At 44.7% G+C, this 18512-nt stretch overlaps 1 protein-coding gene across 2 annotated transcripts; it reads left to right on the top strand.

Annotated features, from left to right (window-relative positions):
• The first annotated feature begins 4203 nt into the window (after nucleotides 1-4203).
• LOC311115717 (histone-lysine N-methyltransferase EZH1-like) lies at nucleotides 4204-18237 on the top strand. Of its 2 annotated transcripts, none has more exons than XM_084190868.1 (11): nucleotides 4204-4475; nucleotides 5401-5625; nucleotides 5735-5860; nucleotides 7191-7313; nucleotides 7592-7709; nucleotides 7969-8181; nucleotides 9000-9102; nucleotides 9842-10005; nucleotides 11100-11191; nucleotides 11306-11468; nucleotides 17537-18237. In XM_084190868.1, exons 2-11 carry the CDS (start codon nucleotides 5440-5442, stop codon nucleotides 17860-17862), a joined length of 1614 nt encoding a protein of 537 aa, XP_084046994.1. In that variant the 5' UTR covers nucleotides 4204-4475; nucleotides 5401-5439; the 3' UTR covers nucleotides 17863-18237. The 2 variants fall into 2 exon arrangements, with proteins under 2 accessions (XP_084046994.1, XP_084046993.1); XM_084190867.1 differs by having other exon boundaries at nucleotides 5436-5625; nucleotides 17537-18236.
• The last annotated feature ends 275 nt before the right edge of the window (nucleotides 18238-18512 follow it).

The raw sequence follows: 18512 nt of genomic DNA, 5'->3' as shown, positions 1-18512 counted from the left end.
GGTGACTAAACGGATGGCACTGTGATAGACTACATCCAATTTGCTGAGTTGAGTGTTGGAAGCTATTTTGTAAATGACATCGCCGAAGTCAAGGATCGGTAGGATAGTCAGTTTTACAAGGGCATGTTTAGCAGCATGAGTGAAGGAGGCTTTGTTGCGAAACAGGAAGCCGATTCTAGATGTAACTTTGGATTGGAGATGCTTAATGTGAGTCTGGAAGGAGAGTTTACGGTCTAACCAGACACCTAGGTATTTGTAGTTGTCCACATATTCTAAGTCAGACCTGCCGAGAGTAGTGATTCTAGTTGGGCGGGCGGGTGCAAGCAGCGTTCGATTGAAGAGCATGCATTTAGTTTTACTAGCGTTTAAGAGCAATTGGAGGCCACAGAAGGAGTGTTGTATGGCATTGAAGCTCATTTGGAGGTTTGTTAACACAGTGTCCAATGAAGGGCCAGATGTATACAAAATGGTGTCGTCTGCGTAGAGGTGGATCTGAGAGGCACCAGCAGCAAGAGCGACATCATTGATATACACAGAGAATAGAGTCGGCCCGAGAATTGAACCCTGTGGCATCCCCATAGAGACTGCCAGAGGTCCAGACAACAGGCCCTCCGATTTGACACATTGAACTCTATCTGAAAAGTAGTTGGTGAACCAGGAGAGGCAGTCAGTTGAGAAACCAAGGCTATTTAGTCTGCCAATAAGAATGCGGTGATTGACAGAGTCAAAAGCCTTGGCCAGGTCGATGAAGACGGCTGCACAGTACTGTCTTTTATCAATCGCGGTTATTATATCGTTTAGGACCTTGAGTGTGGCTGAGGTGCACCCATGATCAGCTCGGAAACCAGATTGCATAGCGGAGAAGGTACGGTGGGATTCGAAGTGGCCGGTGATCTGTTTGTTAACTTGGCCTTCAAATACTTTCGAAAGGAAGGAAGGATGGATATAGGTCTGTAACAGTTTGGATCTAGAGTGTCACCCCCTTTGAAGAGAGGGATGACCGCGGCAGCTTTCCAATCTCTGGGGATCTCAGACAATACGAAAGAGAGGTTGAACAGGCTAGTAATAGGGGTTGCGACAATTTCTGCGGCTAATTTTAGAAAGAAAGGGTCCAGATTGTCTAGCCCAGCTGATTTGTAGGGGTCCAGATTTTGCAGCTCTTTCAGGACATCAGCTATCTGAATTTGGGTGAAGGAGAAGCGGGTGGGGGGGCATGGGCAAGTTGCAGCGGCAGGTGCAGAGCTGGTGGCTGGGGTAGGGGTAGCCAGGTGGAAAGCATGGCCAGCCGTAGCAAAATGCTTATTGAAATTCTCGATTATCGTAGATTTATCGGTGGTGACAGTGTTTCCTAGCCTCAGTGCATTGGGTAGCTGGGAGGAGGTGCTTTTATTCTCCATGGACTTTACAGTGTCCCAAAACTTTTTGGAGTTAGTGCTACATTTCTGTTAGAAAAAGCTAGCCTTTGCTTTCCTAACTGATTGTGTATATTGGTTCCTGACTTCCCTGAAAAGTTGCATATCGCGGGGGCTGTTCGATGCTAATGCAGTACGCCACAGGATGTTTTTGTGCTGGTCAAGGGCAGTCAAGTCTGGGGTGAACCAGGGGCTATATCTGTTCTTAGTTCTGAATTTATTGAATGGGGCATGCTTATTTAAGATGGAGAGGAAAGCACTTTTGAAGAACATCCAGGCATCCTCTACTGACGGAATGAGGTGAATTTCCATCCAGGATACCTGGGCCAGGTCAATTAGAAAGGCCTGTTCGCTGAAGTGTTTTAGGGAGCGTTTGACAGTGATGAGGGGTGGTCGTTTGACCGCGGACCCATTACGGACGCAGGCAATGAGGCAGTGATCGCTTAGATCCTGGTTGAAGACAGCAGAGGTGTATTTAGAGGATAAATTAGTCATGATGATATCTATGAGGGTGCCCATGTTTATGGATTTAGGGTTGTACCTGGTAGGTTCCTTGATAATTTGTGTGAGATTGAGGGCATCTAGTTTAGATTGTAGGACGGCCCAGGGTGTTAATTATATCCCAGTTTAGGTCACCAAGCAGTACGAACTCTGAGGATAGAAGTGGGGCAAGCAATTCATATATGGTGTCCAGGGCACAACTGGGGGCTGAGGGGGGTCTGTAGCAAGCGGCAACAGTGAGAGACTTATTTCTGGAAAGGTGGATTTTTAGAAGTAGAAGCTCAAACTGTTTGGGCACAGACCTGGATAGTATGATAGAGCTCTGCAGGCTATCTCTACAGTAGTTTGCAACTCCGCCCCCTTTGGCAGTTCTATCTAGACGGAAAATGTTGTAGTTCGGGATTGAAATTTCTGAATTTTTGGTGGCCTTCCTAAGCCAGGATTCAGACACTGCTTGAACATCCGGGTTGGCAGAGTGTGCTAACGCAGTGAATAACTCAAACTTGGGGAGGAGGCTTCTGATGTTAACATGCAAGAAACCAAGGCTTTTACGGTTACAGAAGTCAACAAATGATAGCGCCTGGGGAGTAGGAGTGATACTGGGGGCTACAGGGCCTGGGTTAACCTCTACATCACCAGAGGAACAGAGGAGGTCCTCTGTAGCTCAGCTGGTAGAGCACGGCGCTTGTAACGCCAAGGTAGTGGGTTCGATCCCCGGGACCACCCATACACAAAAAATAAAAATAAATGTATGCACGCATGACTGTAAGTCGCTTTGGATAAAAACGTCTGCTATCTGAGGCAGATTGAGCGGGACTGGGGGCTTTACATTGAATAAAGGCCCGATGATACACAGTGAAGACTGAGCATATGGTTTCTGTCAAAGACAGCAACTGGACACATTTTGAAGATTATTTAATTACTTAATCACTCTTTTATTCTGGTTGGGCCTGATGTTTTCAAGTTGATTATGTTATCCTTTTCATCCTGCTACTTCTCATTCTGCCCACCCCTGTTCTATCACGTACACTATCACCCAATAACCAGATCATAAACTAGTTGCTATTAACCAGCCGTAGACTTGTCATTCTACACCCTGGGAGAAATGTATGCCCAATATTGCGATATTGGTACAACAGTAATCAAATCTAAGCCCTACAGTGCCATCTTGTGTATAGAAAAAAGACAGCAGGGTTCACATTCAGCAGTTCTGTTAGTTTTCACTCCCACCTGCACAGTACATTTATAAAGCATTTATATTGCCATCAGAAGGACTTGAATATGTAATATGTATCCATGAATTGTTTCTAAGGTATTTATGAACACTCTATTATAGATTATGCTTTGCATAGAGTATTTTCTTTCTATCTTCCAGACAGTTATTTGCCATTTAATTTAAACAGACATAGTGTATCATAAAAAGCAGTATGTCTCTAATGGTAGGCAAGGCTATTGTTCAATGAGCACTGCCTGTTGAACACAGCTCACATGGGCCTGGCCGGACCGCTGGGTTATGTATGTTACTGGACCAGGCGAGTTCTCCTTCCTCTGAGAATCACGTGACTATGAGTAGAGTGCCACAGCCCAAGCTCGCGCTGCGCATCCGCCCCTTGAGAGATGGAAAACAACATGCGCTAGACTAGAGGCTGGAGGCTGGAGTCTTCCTCTTCCATGATTGATTGAGGAACAATCCTCATTGATAATATATGCTTATTATTACCCCTGTATAAATGTGAATTACATTTATACATGAATTATGGAAAAATACAACAGGGTATCTTACCAATATACAGTATGTGAGAAAAGGTTGTTGGTGATTAACTAATTATGTTATTATAGCCTTCCCAAATATCATCACTTGACCCTCATATTAAAATGCATGACATCCATATAGGTATAGACATATTTACATTTACATTTCTGTCATTTAGCAGACGCTCTTATCCAGAGCGACTTACAGTTAGTGATGCTCTGTTTTAGTTTTTATATATATATATCTTCATTATATGAACAAATAATAAACATATTAATCATCATTATTATGACTACCTATCAACTATAGCATTTTGATAAATTAGTATTATCCTCTTATTATTAGTAGCCTATAGTAGCCTAGTCGCCTATGTAATAGTAGACTAATAGTATTCTGTTAGTAGTAATAACGTTAGTAGTAGCCTTATAGTAGGCGTGTAGCCCTTGTGAGTAGAATCATTCATAAGCTACATGTGGGCTATCCAAATGTCCATATACTTTCAAGTCGCACGCTTTTTACCCAAGTCCAGCTATCAGGCACAGTGTGATCATAATAAAGACGTCACTCTCTAACTGAGCCAGTTAAGTGCGCAGCTTTTAACTGTACAACTTCAATTTCAGCATGCTTGCGGACGACATAGGAATCTTCGGATCCCATCAGCGTGTGAACACAAATACACGGACCCTATTATTTACTTCGGGTCCGTAGCGAAGAAATCCTTATTTTATGGTGGATCTCAAACGGGGAGTTCAACGCTTTAGTGGCGAGCTTGAGTCGCTACAAATAGGAGGACACGAGGATCCTTAAAGGTATTTCTAACTGCGACACTGTATCAAAACTAGACATGTGTGCGCGTATCCCAGAGAAGCGCATTAGAAATATCACATTATAATGTTATTGGTTGGGCGTGAAAGCTGTCCATTGCGTAAAACTAACATAATTGAAATGGATAGGCTATGCATCATCGTATGTGACTTCTGTTATCGGCTGTTGGTGTAGGATTCTAAGGAAGGCTGACGCCTGGTACGGTTAATACGACTCATTTGCCCTGAAAACGAAAAGCCTTTACGCAGCGCGACATTTGTTTTGCTTCTCACCAATTCCAGAACATTTTGTGGGATAGAATTCAGCAGAAGAGGTTATGAAATTTGGGAAAAGTGTACTACGCACTTAGCTGCTCTGTTTTCATATTGGCTTTCAGAAGAGGCACGCCCACTTTTACTAATGTTGTATGTGCAGGGGAAAACGTGTTTTTCAGACTGCCATTTGGTGTAGGTATATGACAAGTTTGACGTGCTTGCGGTTTCACTTTATTATAGGCCCGTTATTTTATGATTCCGTTGTTTTAGTCCCACATGATAAGAGTACGAATGGCACATTGTAGCACTGACCAGGCTATAAGCCTTTTTTATGCAGTCCTTGGTGCTTTTGCTAACAGAAGGGGGCAGTGGTTCGCTCACGTACACGCATGCAGAAGTTTGAGTCATGCGTTTCATTTGGTTGTGTGTGTGTGTGTGTGGGCGGGGGGGGGGGGTCTTGGAAAATTACTTTGCCAATTGCCATTGATGTTATCACATCCCAGAACCTAGTAAAACGTGTTTTTGGAGTCAGGCACAACCAATTCACACAATACATTCACACAAACAGTGATATCCTCCTTTAATACTACTGCTAACAATACAAACATATGCACGATTGACCAGGACACTTCCATGTGTTTTGTCTTTGTGTCAGTGCCAGTAACTCCAGTCATTTCTATCATGGTGCAGGACCATGGAGGAGGCCCCAGAAGCACCTGTCTCAGACCCAGCCCCGGACCCGGCCCTGATCCCGACCCCAACACCTTGTCCTGCCTCCAACATACCTTCCCGTAGCCTGTTGGAGTGGAGGAAGAGGGTGAAGTCTGAGTACATGCGCCTCCGTCAGCTGAAACGCTTTAAAAAAGCAGAGGAGGTCAAGGTGAGGATAATGAGAGAGAGAGAGAGAGCGAGAGAGAGAGAGAGAGAGAGAGATTGTGTGTATGTGTATAGGTATTCCAAACTCTTCTTACATTCCCTGTCTTTTCCAGGCCTTGTTCATGTCCAACCGGCAGAAGATAGAGGAACGTACCAACCTTCTGAACGAGGAGTGGTCCAAGTTGAGGATCCAGTCAGTTCCCCTGTCTACCCCAGGTGGACCGCTGCCCGGCAAGAAGGTGAAAGAGAGAGAGAGAAAGACTAAAGGATAGAGAGACATACAGTAGGGGGCGACACGTCACATTTTCTGCCCTATCCAGACAGAGCAACGATTTCCTGTGCCATTGAACCTCGTAGCTGCACTTGTAATAGGTCTTATGAAACGGGAGAATCTAACGGATGCAACAATAACAGTTTCATCTCGCATCATCTCTGATCATCTCTTCATCAACATCATCTCTGATGTTCTCAGATGGATTTATAGCTCTCAACTGGAAAAAATACAAAATAATTTCGTAGAATTGAAACAAGACCACTTTCTCTTGGTCACAGATGGACGAAATCACTTAGTGTTTAAATATTAGGTTGTAACGAGTCTGCACCAAATACTTGAATACATGTAATTTTGTCCTTGAAACATTTAATTGAAATACTTTAGAATTCCTTTCATTCCTATGGAGGACTGCTCCTACTGCGGAGTGCCAATATGGCCGACCAGTGGCTTCAAAGCCTCTCAATGGCCAATACATAGTGTCAGCAATCCAGGGTTGCCAATATTGTACTGTCACTGAGTTTGATCACATTTATTTTACAGTTATAAGAAAGGTGAAATCTTATAGTAAGTCGTTTATAATTTGATTGTTACTATATTTAGAAAGCATTTCAGTAATTTCAAGCCCTATTGCGCCACTTTTGTTGAATAGGGAAAAAAATCATATATGATGTTTCATATTTTCATAATATTTGTACTATGTACTTGAGTTTGTGTCCTCAAAAGTGAGTATACCTCAGCAATTTATAAACATTTTTACCAGAAAGGTGAGTTCTAGACCTTTCTAAAAAAAAAAGTCAGCACTACCAGTTATTGTTTATGGCCATCATGAAAAATAATTACTTTTGTGTATCTGTATTTAGGGGGAAATCTACATTTTTGCCTAATGTTCAAAATTAACTCGCTCTTTCAAGCCTATTCTGACTCCTGCCTCCTCATTGGCCAGGGTCTGCTCTCCCATCAGGCTGATAGAGGACTGTGATGTTTCATCCCTTTTCAGGGAGATGCTGAGCTGCCAAAAAGGGTTCATGAGGCTGTCTTACCGAGGTCAATAACGAAACTCTGTCAGAACCTATGATGAAAACAGCCTGGAGGCAGACTGAGCAGCATCTTGTGTTCAGAAATTCTCACAATGCACTTCTCTAGAGTCTTGGTATTTGTTTCACAGTTCATTTCAGTGTAGTGTCAGTGGACGTCTTTATCCAGTAGGGTAATAGTAGCCTACCTGTTGGTTATAATCCAGTGCAGGTCTGTCCTCCTCTGTCATACTCACCCCTCTGTCTCTGGTCCAATCACAGTTGTGCATGGTGGAGTTTGGCTTCCCAGCGTTTAAAGCTCAGGCGGTTGCCTTGCGGCCCCTGACGACCGTGGCAGGAATCCCCTTCATGTACTCCTGGTCCCCTCTGCAGCAGAACTTCATGGTATGGGGCTTTCCCGACAACACACACACACATGCACGTATACACACACACCAGGAAAAACCCACGTCCTTATTCCACTTGTGTAATAACAATAAACGCTCAACTCCATCTCTATGCAATAACAAAGTAATTCTCAATTACTGTGCAACAACATGATAGGTCGCTTCTAACGTTACTACATTGTTATTACACAGGTGTAAAAACCCTAATATTTATTCATGTACCACATTAACACTCACACACACACAGCCAGATGTGAGTATGTGTGTGTTTCCTAGGTGGAGGATGAGACGTTCCTCCATAACATCCCCTACATGGGAGACGAGGTGTTGGAGCAGGACGAGGCCTTCCTGGAGGAGCTCATCGACAACTACGACGGTGTCCATGGAGACAGAGGTGACCTGCCTACCTACCTAGACTAGGGATCTCATCCTTTCTGTCCTGTTTTGATTACGCACACTGTCAGTCTGATTTATCAGTGAGTTATTTTATTGGAGACGTGGGGTTAGGCGTGCTCTCTGATGTCATCGGTACAGTACGTGCGTTGCTGTGTGCTGCTGGGGTAATCTTATTTGTTTAGGGGATATGTGCTGACGCATGTTGTGTGATGTCATCAGTAGGCGCTGACATGTTGACTGTGTGGTTTGTCTCCCAGAGGGAGGGTTCATCAACGATGAAATCTTTAAAGAGTTAGTGGAGGCCTTGAGCCAGTACTCAGACCAGGAGGAGGAAGAGGAGGAGGCGGCAGAGGAGAAAGGGGGGAAAGAGGAGGAGAAGGGGGTGAGGAAGAGCTCTGGGGAAGGGACTGAAGAGACCAAGGTGGGGCCCACAGCCTTCTTCAGGAGGAAGAGGAGGAGTGTCATAGAGGGTAAGTGTCCTCCAGAGCCTTTTGACTGACACATGTAACCACAACTAACATAGTTCATGTCTCCTAGATATGATTGGATGCTTATCTAACAAAAGGCAATACATGCTGTTTTTTATATGAGAGTTACTGGTTTTACTATGCTGGATTATCTGAAGTGAAGTGTGCATGCTTATTTGTCTTTGCATAGACTTGTCCTCCTATTCTTATCAGTGGCATGAGAGAACAGCGGGTATAGGTCAGGCTGATCACTGTGACTGTACTGTACCCCATGTTGTACAGGAGCCAGCAGGTCGCCCTGTTCCAGCACAGTGGCACTGCCTGGCATTGTTTACGTAGAGACTGTCCCTGCCGCAGGGACAGACAGGGTGGTGGGGAAACCTGTTTGGTCAGAACACAGATACAATATGAACAGGCTCCGGTTACAAGGCCCTGTGACCTCTGGCACATTGAGAGCACCAGGGATTATGGGAACTGGGGGGGGGGGGGGAGCTACTCTACACACTGTGGCTTCAGACACTATCACTCAGTGTAAGAACACATCAGTATGACAAACACCCTGTGCCACTGGTACTCTCTTATTACACAGAGTACATGGACAAACAGTCCTTCATAAGCCACTGGTACTCTCTTATTACACAGAGTACATGGACAAACAGTCCTTCATAATAGGCCCGGGACTTTGCTATCGTTCCAATATGATTGCTTACATGGCAAAAAGTGCAACACAATTACATCTCAACAGGAATTGGGAACTAGAAAAGGGGTGGTTGAGTTGCTAATGATCTGCTCTTTGCTTTTCTTCTCACCACCTTCCTTAGTGAGGGATTTGCCTGCCAATAAGAAGATCCCGCATGATAAGATATTCACGGCCATCGCCTCGATGTTCCCCTACAAGGGTACGACTGAGGAGCTGAAGGAAAAGTAAGAAAAGTACCCAACAACTGTGCTGTGCTTAGCCGAGCGTTGCTTAGTGTTCACCATGGAGATGGGAGCTCTCAGGGAGATGCTAATAATGCTCTCTGCCCTCTCTTCTCACACTCAAAAGAGAAGTTGTTGCATCACCGTCTGAAAAGCCTTTTTCTTAGAAAATACCGCAAACTAAACTCTCATGCAAATCCACCTGCAAATGAGCATAGGCCAGGGGTCAGCAACAGGCCGCCCGCGGGCCAAAACCAGCTCGTGAGTGATTTATTTTGGCCCCTCAAAGTTTTTAGTAAAACAAAACATTAATCATTTTTAGTTTTACGTTAAAAAAAGACTAAAATCACCTGGAATTCAGCTAAACATTTGTTTCATTTAGGAAATCTGTTCCCAAGTGTCTCAATGTAATCAAGGTATGAAATGATTGTTATTTTCAAATACAATATGTTTTTGGCCTTAGTTGTGGTCAATTTGCAATGTACTAATTATTATAATTATGTTCTGGCCCCACAACCATCCGCTCCGACAAAAATCTGCCAGCAGCTGAATCTAGTTGCCTACCCCTGGCATAGGCCTACTTGAGTCAGAATACAGCTACTTACTGTAGTTTCCCACTTCTACTGTATATCATGCCATATACCATGCTCATACAAAATACAATCTTGATACAAAGTTATATTATGCATAAAAAGGCTATGTTTTGTTTTATCCCCTTCTTCCCCAAATGACACCTCCCTAGGTACAAGGACCTCCTGGAGCCCCCCAGCCCGGTAAAGCTGCCCCCCCTGTGCACCCCTAACATAGACGGGCCGTTCGCCAAGTCTGTCCAGCGGGAGCAGTCCCTACACTCCTTCCACACGCTCTTCTGCAGGCGCTGCTTCAAATACGACTGCTTCCTCCACCGTAATGTGTCCTATGGGTTTACTATTTTCTCTCACTTTCTGTATCTCTCTCTAACTCTCTCTCTCTCTCTCTCTGTGTGTTTTTAACCTATTGACATCTGTCAACATGTGGCTTTTCCTCTAGATTTCTGTTTTTATTTTTTCTCTCTGTCTCACTCAGACTCTCTTGGAATCAACACATCTCTAGTGTTATAATAAATGCATTATTACTAGCCAGGACAAACATATTTGCATGATTTCACTAATATAATCAAAATCAATAAATCATAACACGTTTTTGGGCTCATTCAGTAGTTTTTACCTGATCAAGTAGAATTCTGTTAAAAAATCATTTTAAAAGTACCATTTATATCCCTAAAACATACATTGAAAATGACACTGTTGCCGCTTCCTGTTGTCATGGCTTTTTGATTTATGGCCGTGTGTCAAAACACCGGTTTTAGATGTCCAAATTCATAATCAATATGCTGCAATAACTGGTGATATTTTGAAGACCAATACATAAAAGTTACACCCTACACACACGTGTCACACATGTTCAGAATACTTGTATTTTGCGAAATTAGCGCCTTACAAACTGAAGAATGGAATTGATTAGGTTGTTTACTCACATCGATATTGTATTGAAATCAATAGAACTGGGACATTAACCGTGGCGATATGTACTGTTAGCACTCTTCTAACAGACAAACCTCAATGAACTTGGGTATACTACATATATCTGTTGATGGATGACAACCTGTCATCAATACGGAAAAGGAAACACTTTTTGGACTGGATAATTTCAACGAATCACCACCTCACCATCGGTTTCTAATAGCAACAGGGGTTGGCGTTCATTTGAATGATAGTTTAACCCTCAAATCCATTAATTCATGAAATGCCAGAGATGTTTATGGGAGGAGCGCCCATTTTTTTTCTTGCCACTGTGGTCTGAAAATGACAGCTGCATTCTAAGTCCACACTGAGAACGCTCTATAGAGCATCCATAGGGTCTGTGCAGCATGCTGAATGTTTTACGTCCCTAGTATTACTGTTCTGCTAACATACTACTAGTATACTGATAGTAACAATATACTGTATGTGTCTTTCCAGCTTTTCACGCTACACCCAATGTTTACAAGAGGAAGAGCAAGGAGATTCGCATGGAGACAGAGCCCTGTGGTCTGGACTGCTTTTTGCTACAGGTGTGCTCAGATCCTCTACAAGCCAATGATAACGTACTGATCCATTCAGCCCTACTTTAACACTCGTCTATCTCTTCATTTCTGTCCCTCTCTTCCTCGCTCCCTCCTCTAAAGAAAGGGGCCAAAGAGTTTGCGGATCAGGAGATGCTGCGCTCCCAGAAGTCCCGTCGCCGGCGGCGACAGCCACGCCCCCCCAGCTCCAGCTGCCCCGGCCCGTCAGGCACCACTGAGGAGGCCAAGGAGGGGGATAGTGACCACGAGACCACCAGCTCCTCAGGTAGCTTGGGGAAACACTAGCTTTATAAGGGACGAGACAGACCAACACGAACATCGGCCGTGCGCAGTAGATCACCTGCTGGGTGTCAACAAACAGTGGCGATTAAACATTTAGAATCTTGTGGAAATTAACAGAAAATGACAGCCGATGTTTTGAGGTCAGAGGCGATAGGACGGCCACCCCCTGCGCACAGCCGATGTTCATGTTGGTCTGTCTGGTCCGTAAATACTTTAAGAGACAGACAAACTCTTCAATTATGGGAAAGACTAGCTTCTAAGGTACTATTTATTCATAGGTTGCACCTCCGTCACTCGGTCACGTCATGCCATTGTTATGAACCTTCTGAAGCCTTAGTGGTGCCCTAAAGTCGTGATAAGCCCAGTCATTCTGGACGGAGGCTAACGACAGTTTAGTCTAAATTACAGTGCCTGGAAATACGATTACATTGCTAAAGTAGCCAAATGTTTAGTAGGAAAAATCCGGTGTACTCCCCTCAATCTTAGCTAACAATATTAGCTAACAAGCTAACATTATACTGCATCTAAAGTTTGAAGAATGGCGCCGAAGAAGATGGCTACCGTTTTACGGGCTCCTAACCAATTGTGCTATTTTGTGTGTTGTTTCGCATTATTTGTAACTTATTATCATTGGATAACAAAAAAGACAAACTAAGATCACAGATATCCTACCAATGGGACATTAAAAACTGTAATATCTTATGTTTCACTGAGTCGTGGCTGAACGACGACATGGATAACATACAGCTGGCTGGATATACGCTGCATCGGCAATATAGAACAGCTGCCTCCAGTAAGACCAGGGGTGGAGGTGTGTGTATATTTGTAAACAACAGCTGGTGCACGAAATCTAATATTAAGGAAGTCTCGAGGTTTTGCACGCCTGAGGTAGAGTATCTCGTGATAAGCTGTAGACCACACTATTTATCAAGAGAGTTTTCATCTATATTTTTCGTAGCTGTCTATTTACCACCACAAACCAATGCTGGCACTAAGACCTCACTCAATGAGCTGTATAAGGCCATAAGCAAACAGGAAAACGCTCACTCAGAGGCGGCGCTCCTAGTGGCTGGGGACATTAATGCAGGGAAACTTAAATCAGTTTTACCTCATTTCTACCAGCATGTTAAATGCGCAACCAGAGGGAAAAAAAACTCTAGACCAGCTTTACTCCACACACAGAGATGCGTACAAAGCTCTCCCTCGCCCTCCATTTGTCAAATCTGACCATAACTCTATCCTCAGCAAAACCTAAAGCAGGAAGCACCAGTGACTCGGTCAATAAAGAAGTGGTCAGGTAGCGGCAGGTAGCTTAGTGGTTAAGAGCGTTGTGCCAGTAACCGAAAGGTCGCTGGTTCTAATCCCCGAGCCGACTAGGTGAAAAATCTGTCGATGTGCCCTTGAGCAAGGCACTTAACCCTAGTTGCTCCTGTAAGTCGCTCTGGATAAGAGTGTCTGCTAAATGACTTAAATGTCAAATATAAATCGCAGATGCTAAGATACAGGACTGTTTTGCTAGCACAGACTGGAATATGTTCCGGGATTCTTCCGATGGCATTGAGGAGTACACCACTTCAGTCACTGGCTTCATCAATAAGTGCATCGATGACGTCATCCCCACAGTGACCATACGTACATACCCCAACCAGAAGCCATTGATTACAGGCAACATCCGCACTGAGCTAAAGGGTAGAGCTGCCGCTTTCAAGGAGCGGGACTCTAACCCGGACGCTTATAAGAAATCCCGCTATACCCTCTGAAGAACCATCAAACAGGCAAAGCGTCAATACAAGTGTCACGACTTCCTCCGAAGCAGCCTCCTCTCCTTGTTCGGACAGGCTTCGGTGTTCGTCGTCACCGGCCTTCTAGCCACTGCCGTTCCTCATCTCATCATTCCATTTGATTGTCTTGTTTATTACACACACCTGGTTCATATGCCCTCATCAGTACCTGTATAAGTGTTCCCTCTGCCCCCTTGTCTTTGTGTGTGATTGTTTATTGTGGAGGTTAATATACATTTACATTTTAGTCATTTAGCAGACGCTCTTATCCAGAGCGACTTACAGTTAGTGAATACATATTTTTTTAATACTGGCCCCCCGTGGGAATCGAACCCACAACCCTGGCGTTGCAAACGCCATGCTCTATCAACTGAGCTACATCCCTGCCGGCCATTCCCTTCCCTACCCTGGACAACGCTGGGCCAATTGTGCGCCGCCCATGAGTCTCCCGGTCGCGGCCGGCTGCGACAGAGCCTGGATTTGAACCAGGATCTCTAGTTGCACAGTTAGCACTGCGATGCAGTGCCTTAGACCACTGCGCCACTCAGGAGCTTGGTGGAGCTCTTTTATATTGTGTATCGCCGGGATATCCCGTCTGCCTTGTTGTTTTCCAGCACTGGAGTGTTTTACGTATTGTTGCGTACCGCTGTGTTACAGAATAAACCATTTATTCTGTGATTTACCCTCCTGCGCCTGACTCCTTCAAAATCACGCACCACAACAGGACTAAGATTGAATCGGACTACACTGGCTCCGACACTCGTCGGATGTGGCAGGGCTTGCAAACTATTACAGACTACAAAAGGAAGCACAGCCGCGAGCTGCCCAGTGACACAAGCCTACCAGACGAGCTAAATTACTTCTATGCTCGCTTCGAGGCAAGCAACACTGAAGCATGCATGAGAGCATCAGCTGTTCCGGACGACTGTGTGATCACGCTCTCCGTAGCCGATGTGAGTAAAACCTTTAAACAGGTCAACATTCACAAGGCCGCAGGGCCAGACGGATTACCAGGACGTGTACTCCGAGCATGCGCTGACCAACTGGCAAGTGTCTTCACTGACATTTTCAACCTGTCCCTGACTGAGTCTATAATACCAACATGTTTCAAGCAGACCACCATAGTCCCTGTGCCCAAAAACACTAAGGTAATCTGCCTAAATGACTACCGACCCGTAGCACTCACGTCTGTAGCCATGAAGTGCTTTGAAAGGCTGGTCATGGCTCACATCAACACCATTATCCCAGAAACCCTAGAACCACTCAAATTTGCATACCACCCCAACAGATCCACAGATTATGCAATCTCTATTGCACTCCACACTGCCTTTTCCCACCTAGACAAAAGAAACACCTACAGTTTAAGTCGGAAGTTTACATACACCTTAGCCAAATACATTTAAACTCAGTTTTTCACAATTCCTGACATTTAATCCTAGTAAGAATTCCCTGTCTTAGGTCAGTTATGATCACCACTTTATTTTAAGAATGTGAAATGTCAGAATAATAGTAGAGAGAGAGATTTATTTCAGTTTTTATTTCTTTCATCACATTCTGAGTGGGTCAGAAGTTTACATACACTCAATTAGTATTTGGTAGCATTGCATTTAAATTGTTTAACTTGGGTCAAACATTTCGGGTAGCCTTCCACAAGCTTCCCAGAATAAGTTGGGTGAATTTTGGCCCATTCCTCCTGACAGAGCTGGTGTAACTGAGTCAGGTTTGTAGGCCTCCTTGCTCGCACACACTTTTTCAGTTCTGCCCACACATTTTCTATAGGATTGAGGTCAGGGCTTTGTGATGGCCACTCCAATACCTTGACTTTGTTGTCCTTAAGCCATTTTGCCACAACTTTGGAAGTATGCTTGGGGTCATTGTCCTAACCGACATTCCAAAACTATAGTTTGTTAACAAGAAATTTGTGGAGTGGTTGAAAAACAAGGATTAATGACTCCAACCTAAGTGAATGTAAACTTCTGACTTCAACTGTATGTGAGAATGCTATTCATTGACTACAGCTCAGCGTTCAACACCATAGTGCCCTCAAAGCTCATCACTAAGCTATGGACCCTGGGACTAAACACCTCCTACTGCAACTAGATCCTGGACTTCCTGACGGGCCGCCCCCAGGTGGTAAGGGTAGGTAACAACACATCTGCCACGCTGATCCTCAACACGGGGACCCCTCAGGAGTGCGTGCTCAGTCCTCTCCTGTACTCCCTGTTCACCCATGACTGCATGGCCAGGCACGACTCCAACACCATCATTAAGTTAGCTGACAACACAACAGTGGTAGGCCTGATCACCAACAACGATGAGACAGCCTATAGGGAGGAGGTCAGAGACCTGGCCGTGTGGTGCTAGGATAACAACCTCTCCCTCAACGTGATCAAGACAAAGGAGATTATTGTGGACTACAGGAAAAAGACGGGGCTGTAGTGGAGCAGGTTGAGAGCTTCAAGTTCCTTGGTGTCCACATCACCAACAAACTATCATGGTCCAAACACACCAAGACAGTCGTGAACAGGGCACGACAAAGCCTATTCCCCCTCAGGAGACTGAAAAGATTTGGCATCGGTCCTCAGATCCTCAAAAGGTTCTACAGCTGCACCATCGAGAGCATCCTGACTGGTTGCATCACTGCCTGGTATGGCAACTGCTCGGCCTCTGACCGCAAGGCACTACAGAGGGTAGTGCGTACGGCCCAGTACATCACTGGGGCCAAGCTTCCTGCCATCCAGGACCTCTATACCAGGCCGTGTCAGAGGAAGGCCCTAAAAATTGTAAAAGACTCCAGCGACCCTAGTCATAGACTGTTCTCTCTGCTACCGCAAGGCAAGCGGTACCGGAGTGCCAAGTCTAGGTCCAAAAAGCTTCTTAACAGCTTCTACCCCCAAGCCATAAGACTCCTGAACAGCTAATCAAATGGCCACCAGGACTATTTGCATTGTTCCCCCCACCCCCTCTTTGACGCTGCTGCTACTCTCTGTTTATTATCTATACATAGTCACTTTAACTCTACCTACATGTACATATTACCTAATTTACCTCAACTAACCTGTGCCCCCGCACATTGACTCTGTACCAATACCCCCTGTATATAGCCTCGCTACTGTTATTTTACTGCTGCTCTTTAATTATTTGTTATTTTAATTTTTTTACTGATACATTTTTTACTTAACACTTATTTTTCTTAAAACTGCATTGTTGGTTAAGGGCTTGTAAGTAAGCATTTCACTGTAATGTCTACACCTTTTGTATTTGGCGCATGTGACAAATACAATTTGATTTGATTTGATCAAGTCAATCTGGCGAGATCAAAATTATGACATAAGGTTTTCCTTCTAATTATTTGCCTCCTTTTGAATGGCATTGTATTTCCAAGCCACTGTAATGCACTTTTGATTAAATCTTCATCAGTGCTCATTGACGATACATTGAGTTGAATGCTCAGTTGGGCATCAGTCCATAACGAACGTTCAAAACAATATTGTGACGAAACATGCAACCCATGAGTAGGAGACTACCAGCTTCCTATCTTCTTAGATAGGAAAACACTAATGCCTCAACTACTACGCTATTACAGTATATCTGTCATACCTCAGTGTATTACTGACAGAATGGATTGACTAATTCTCACATGCCAGAATGGTTCATGTGTGCTGAATGCAGTACATCAGCAAAGAGAACCTTGGCTGAAGATGACAGTTTTGAAAAACCATTCGCTCTCTCTCACTCGCTTTCCAAACACAACAATCCAACCATGGGTTTTGCACGCTTCAGCCCCAAAACAAACAGATTCTTCACTCAGCCCCTCCCCTTGGTTTCCTCTTTCTGTTGTGAGACTCATGTGGAGAACAGTGGGAGGGAGAAAGAGCACTTTCCCCTCACTCTTGTTTTCTCTGTCTTAATCACTCTCTCTCTCTCTCTATTGTCTCTCTCTTGCATTCAGTTTGGAAGGAACTAATATCTGTACTGTGATGTCACTGCAGCTCTTCATTTTGAAGATAGACTACTGACTTAAGCTGGTGGCCCAGCGGCCTTCCCCACTAGCTCAAATCATGTGTAAAAACAGATTGATGAGCGGACTAATAAGCATTCCCCAGTCATAGCATGTGGTCACAGTAACACAGCCTTGAACCTGTTGCCAAGCAACATGTCGCTCTCTGCCTTTGGCAGTGTGTGTATGAGCATAAGTCTCAAATACACCCCCTGTCTGTGTGTGTGTGTCTGTGTGTGTGCGCATGTGTGTGTTTTTGCGTATGGTCAGAGAGCAACTCTCGCTGTCAGACTCCCACCAAGCTGCGCCCGGGGGAGGAGCACGGGGAGCAGGTGGAAACTCCTGTCCAGTGGAGTGGGGCGGAGGAGTCTCTGTTCAGAGTGCTGCACGGAACCTACTACAACAACTTCTGCTCCATCGCTCGCCTCATCAGCACCAAGACCTGCAAACAGGTGAACCACCAAGAACCTACACCCAGCAGATGCTCATATACTCTATTGATACACCAATTAAAGCAAGTCTCCTGGAATACACACAAACGACCAAACACATTACAGACTTGTACAGACAGACAAGATAACAAAGTTGTGCTGTGACTGTGTTGTAGTGTGTTGCCATTGATAGAAGTGTCGTAACACATAATACTGTGTGGAAAATTGTCGTAAATTAGGACTTTTACGTACATGACATCTTTGTTATTCTCAGAGACTCCGGCTTATAGCAAACAGATCCCTTCCTAGCTGAGGTATTGTGGGGATGTTATGTGTCTATAATATGGGAGAATTATGGGAGTATTGTATGGGAAACATATTAGGGCCTCTGATCAGATTTACAAAGCCATTGAGAGACACGTTCCAATCCTCCAAAACAAAGACAGAGAGACAAAGAGCGCGAAGCGCGACGACAGAGATCCGCCACAGACATTGCAAAGTAGCTTTGCCCCCTGCAGCAGCATCCCATCCCCCAGTCTGAGGGATCCCAACACAATGCTAGTGTGACTCTATAGCATGGCCCCTGTTATCCCTCAGAGAGCCTGTGGTTTGGCTGGATGAAACGCTGCTGCTACGAGCTTCCAGTCCCTCCCTCTGCGTAATGTGTGTCTGTCTGTTTTAGGGAGGAAGCCAAATCGGTGTTTTTGGCAGGCATAAGTGGTTTGGGGCTTTGCGGGTGTGTGTGGGGAGTGGGATGGGTGTGTGTGTGTGTGTGTGTGTCTGTGTGTATTACACTGAGATGGTGGTGGGTTCTG

The sequence above is a fragment of the Coregonus lavaretus genome, assembly GCF_964263955.1.
Source record: "Coregonus lavaretus genome assembly, contig: HAP1_SCAFFOLD_1282, whole genome shotgun sequence".
In the NCBI taxonomy this organism is placed as follows: Eukaryota; Metazoa; Chordata; class Actinopteri; order Salmoniformes; family Salmonidae; genus Coregonus; species Coregonus lavaretus.
This window is presented reverse-complemented; position numbering and strand designations above follow the sequence as displayed.

Bases quoted from the DNA above. Each gene is read 5' to 3' on its own strand.
- LOC311115717 (XM_084190868.1), top strand. From the start codon at position 5,440: ATGGAGGAGGCCCCAGAAGCACCTGTCTCAGACCCAGCCCCGGACCCG. The intron at 10,006-11,099 runs GTAATGTGTCCT...GTGTCTTTCCAG, and splicing joins ATACGACTGCTTCCTCCACC to CTTTTCACGCTACACCCAAT. The intron at 11,192-11,305 runs GTGTGCTCAGAT...CCTCCTCTAAAG, and splicing joins TGGACTGCTTTTTGCTACAG to AAAGGGGCCAAAGAGTTTGC.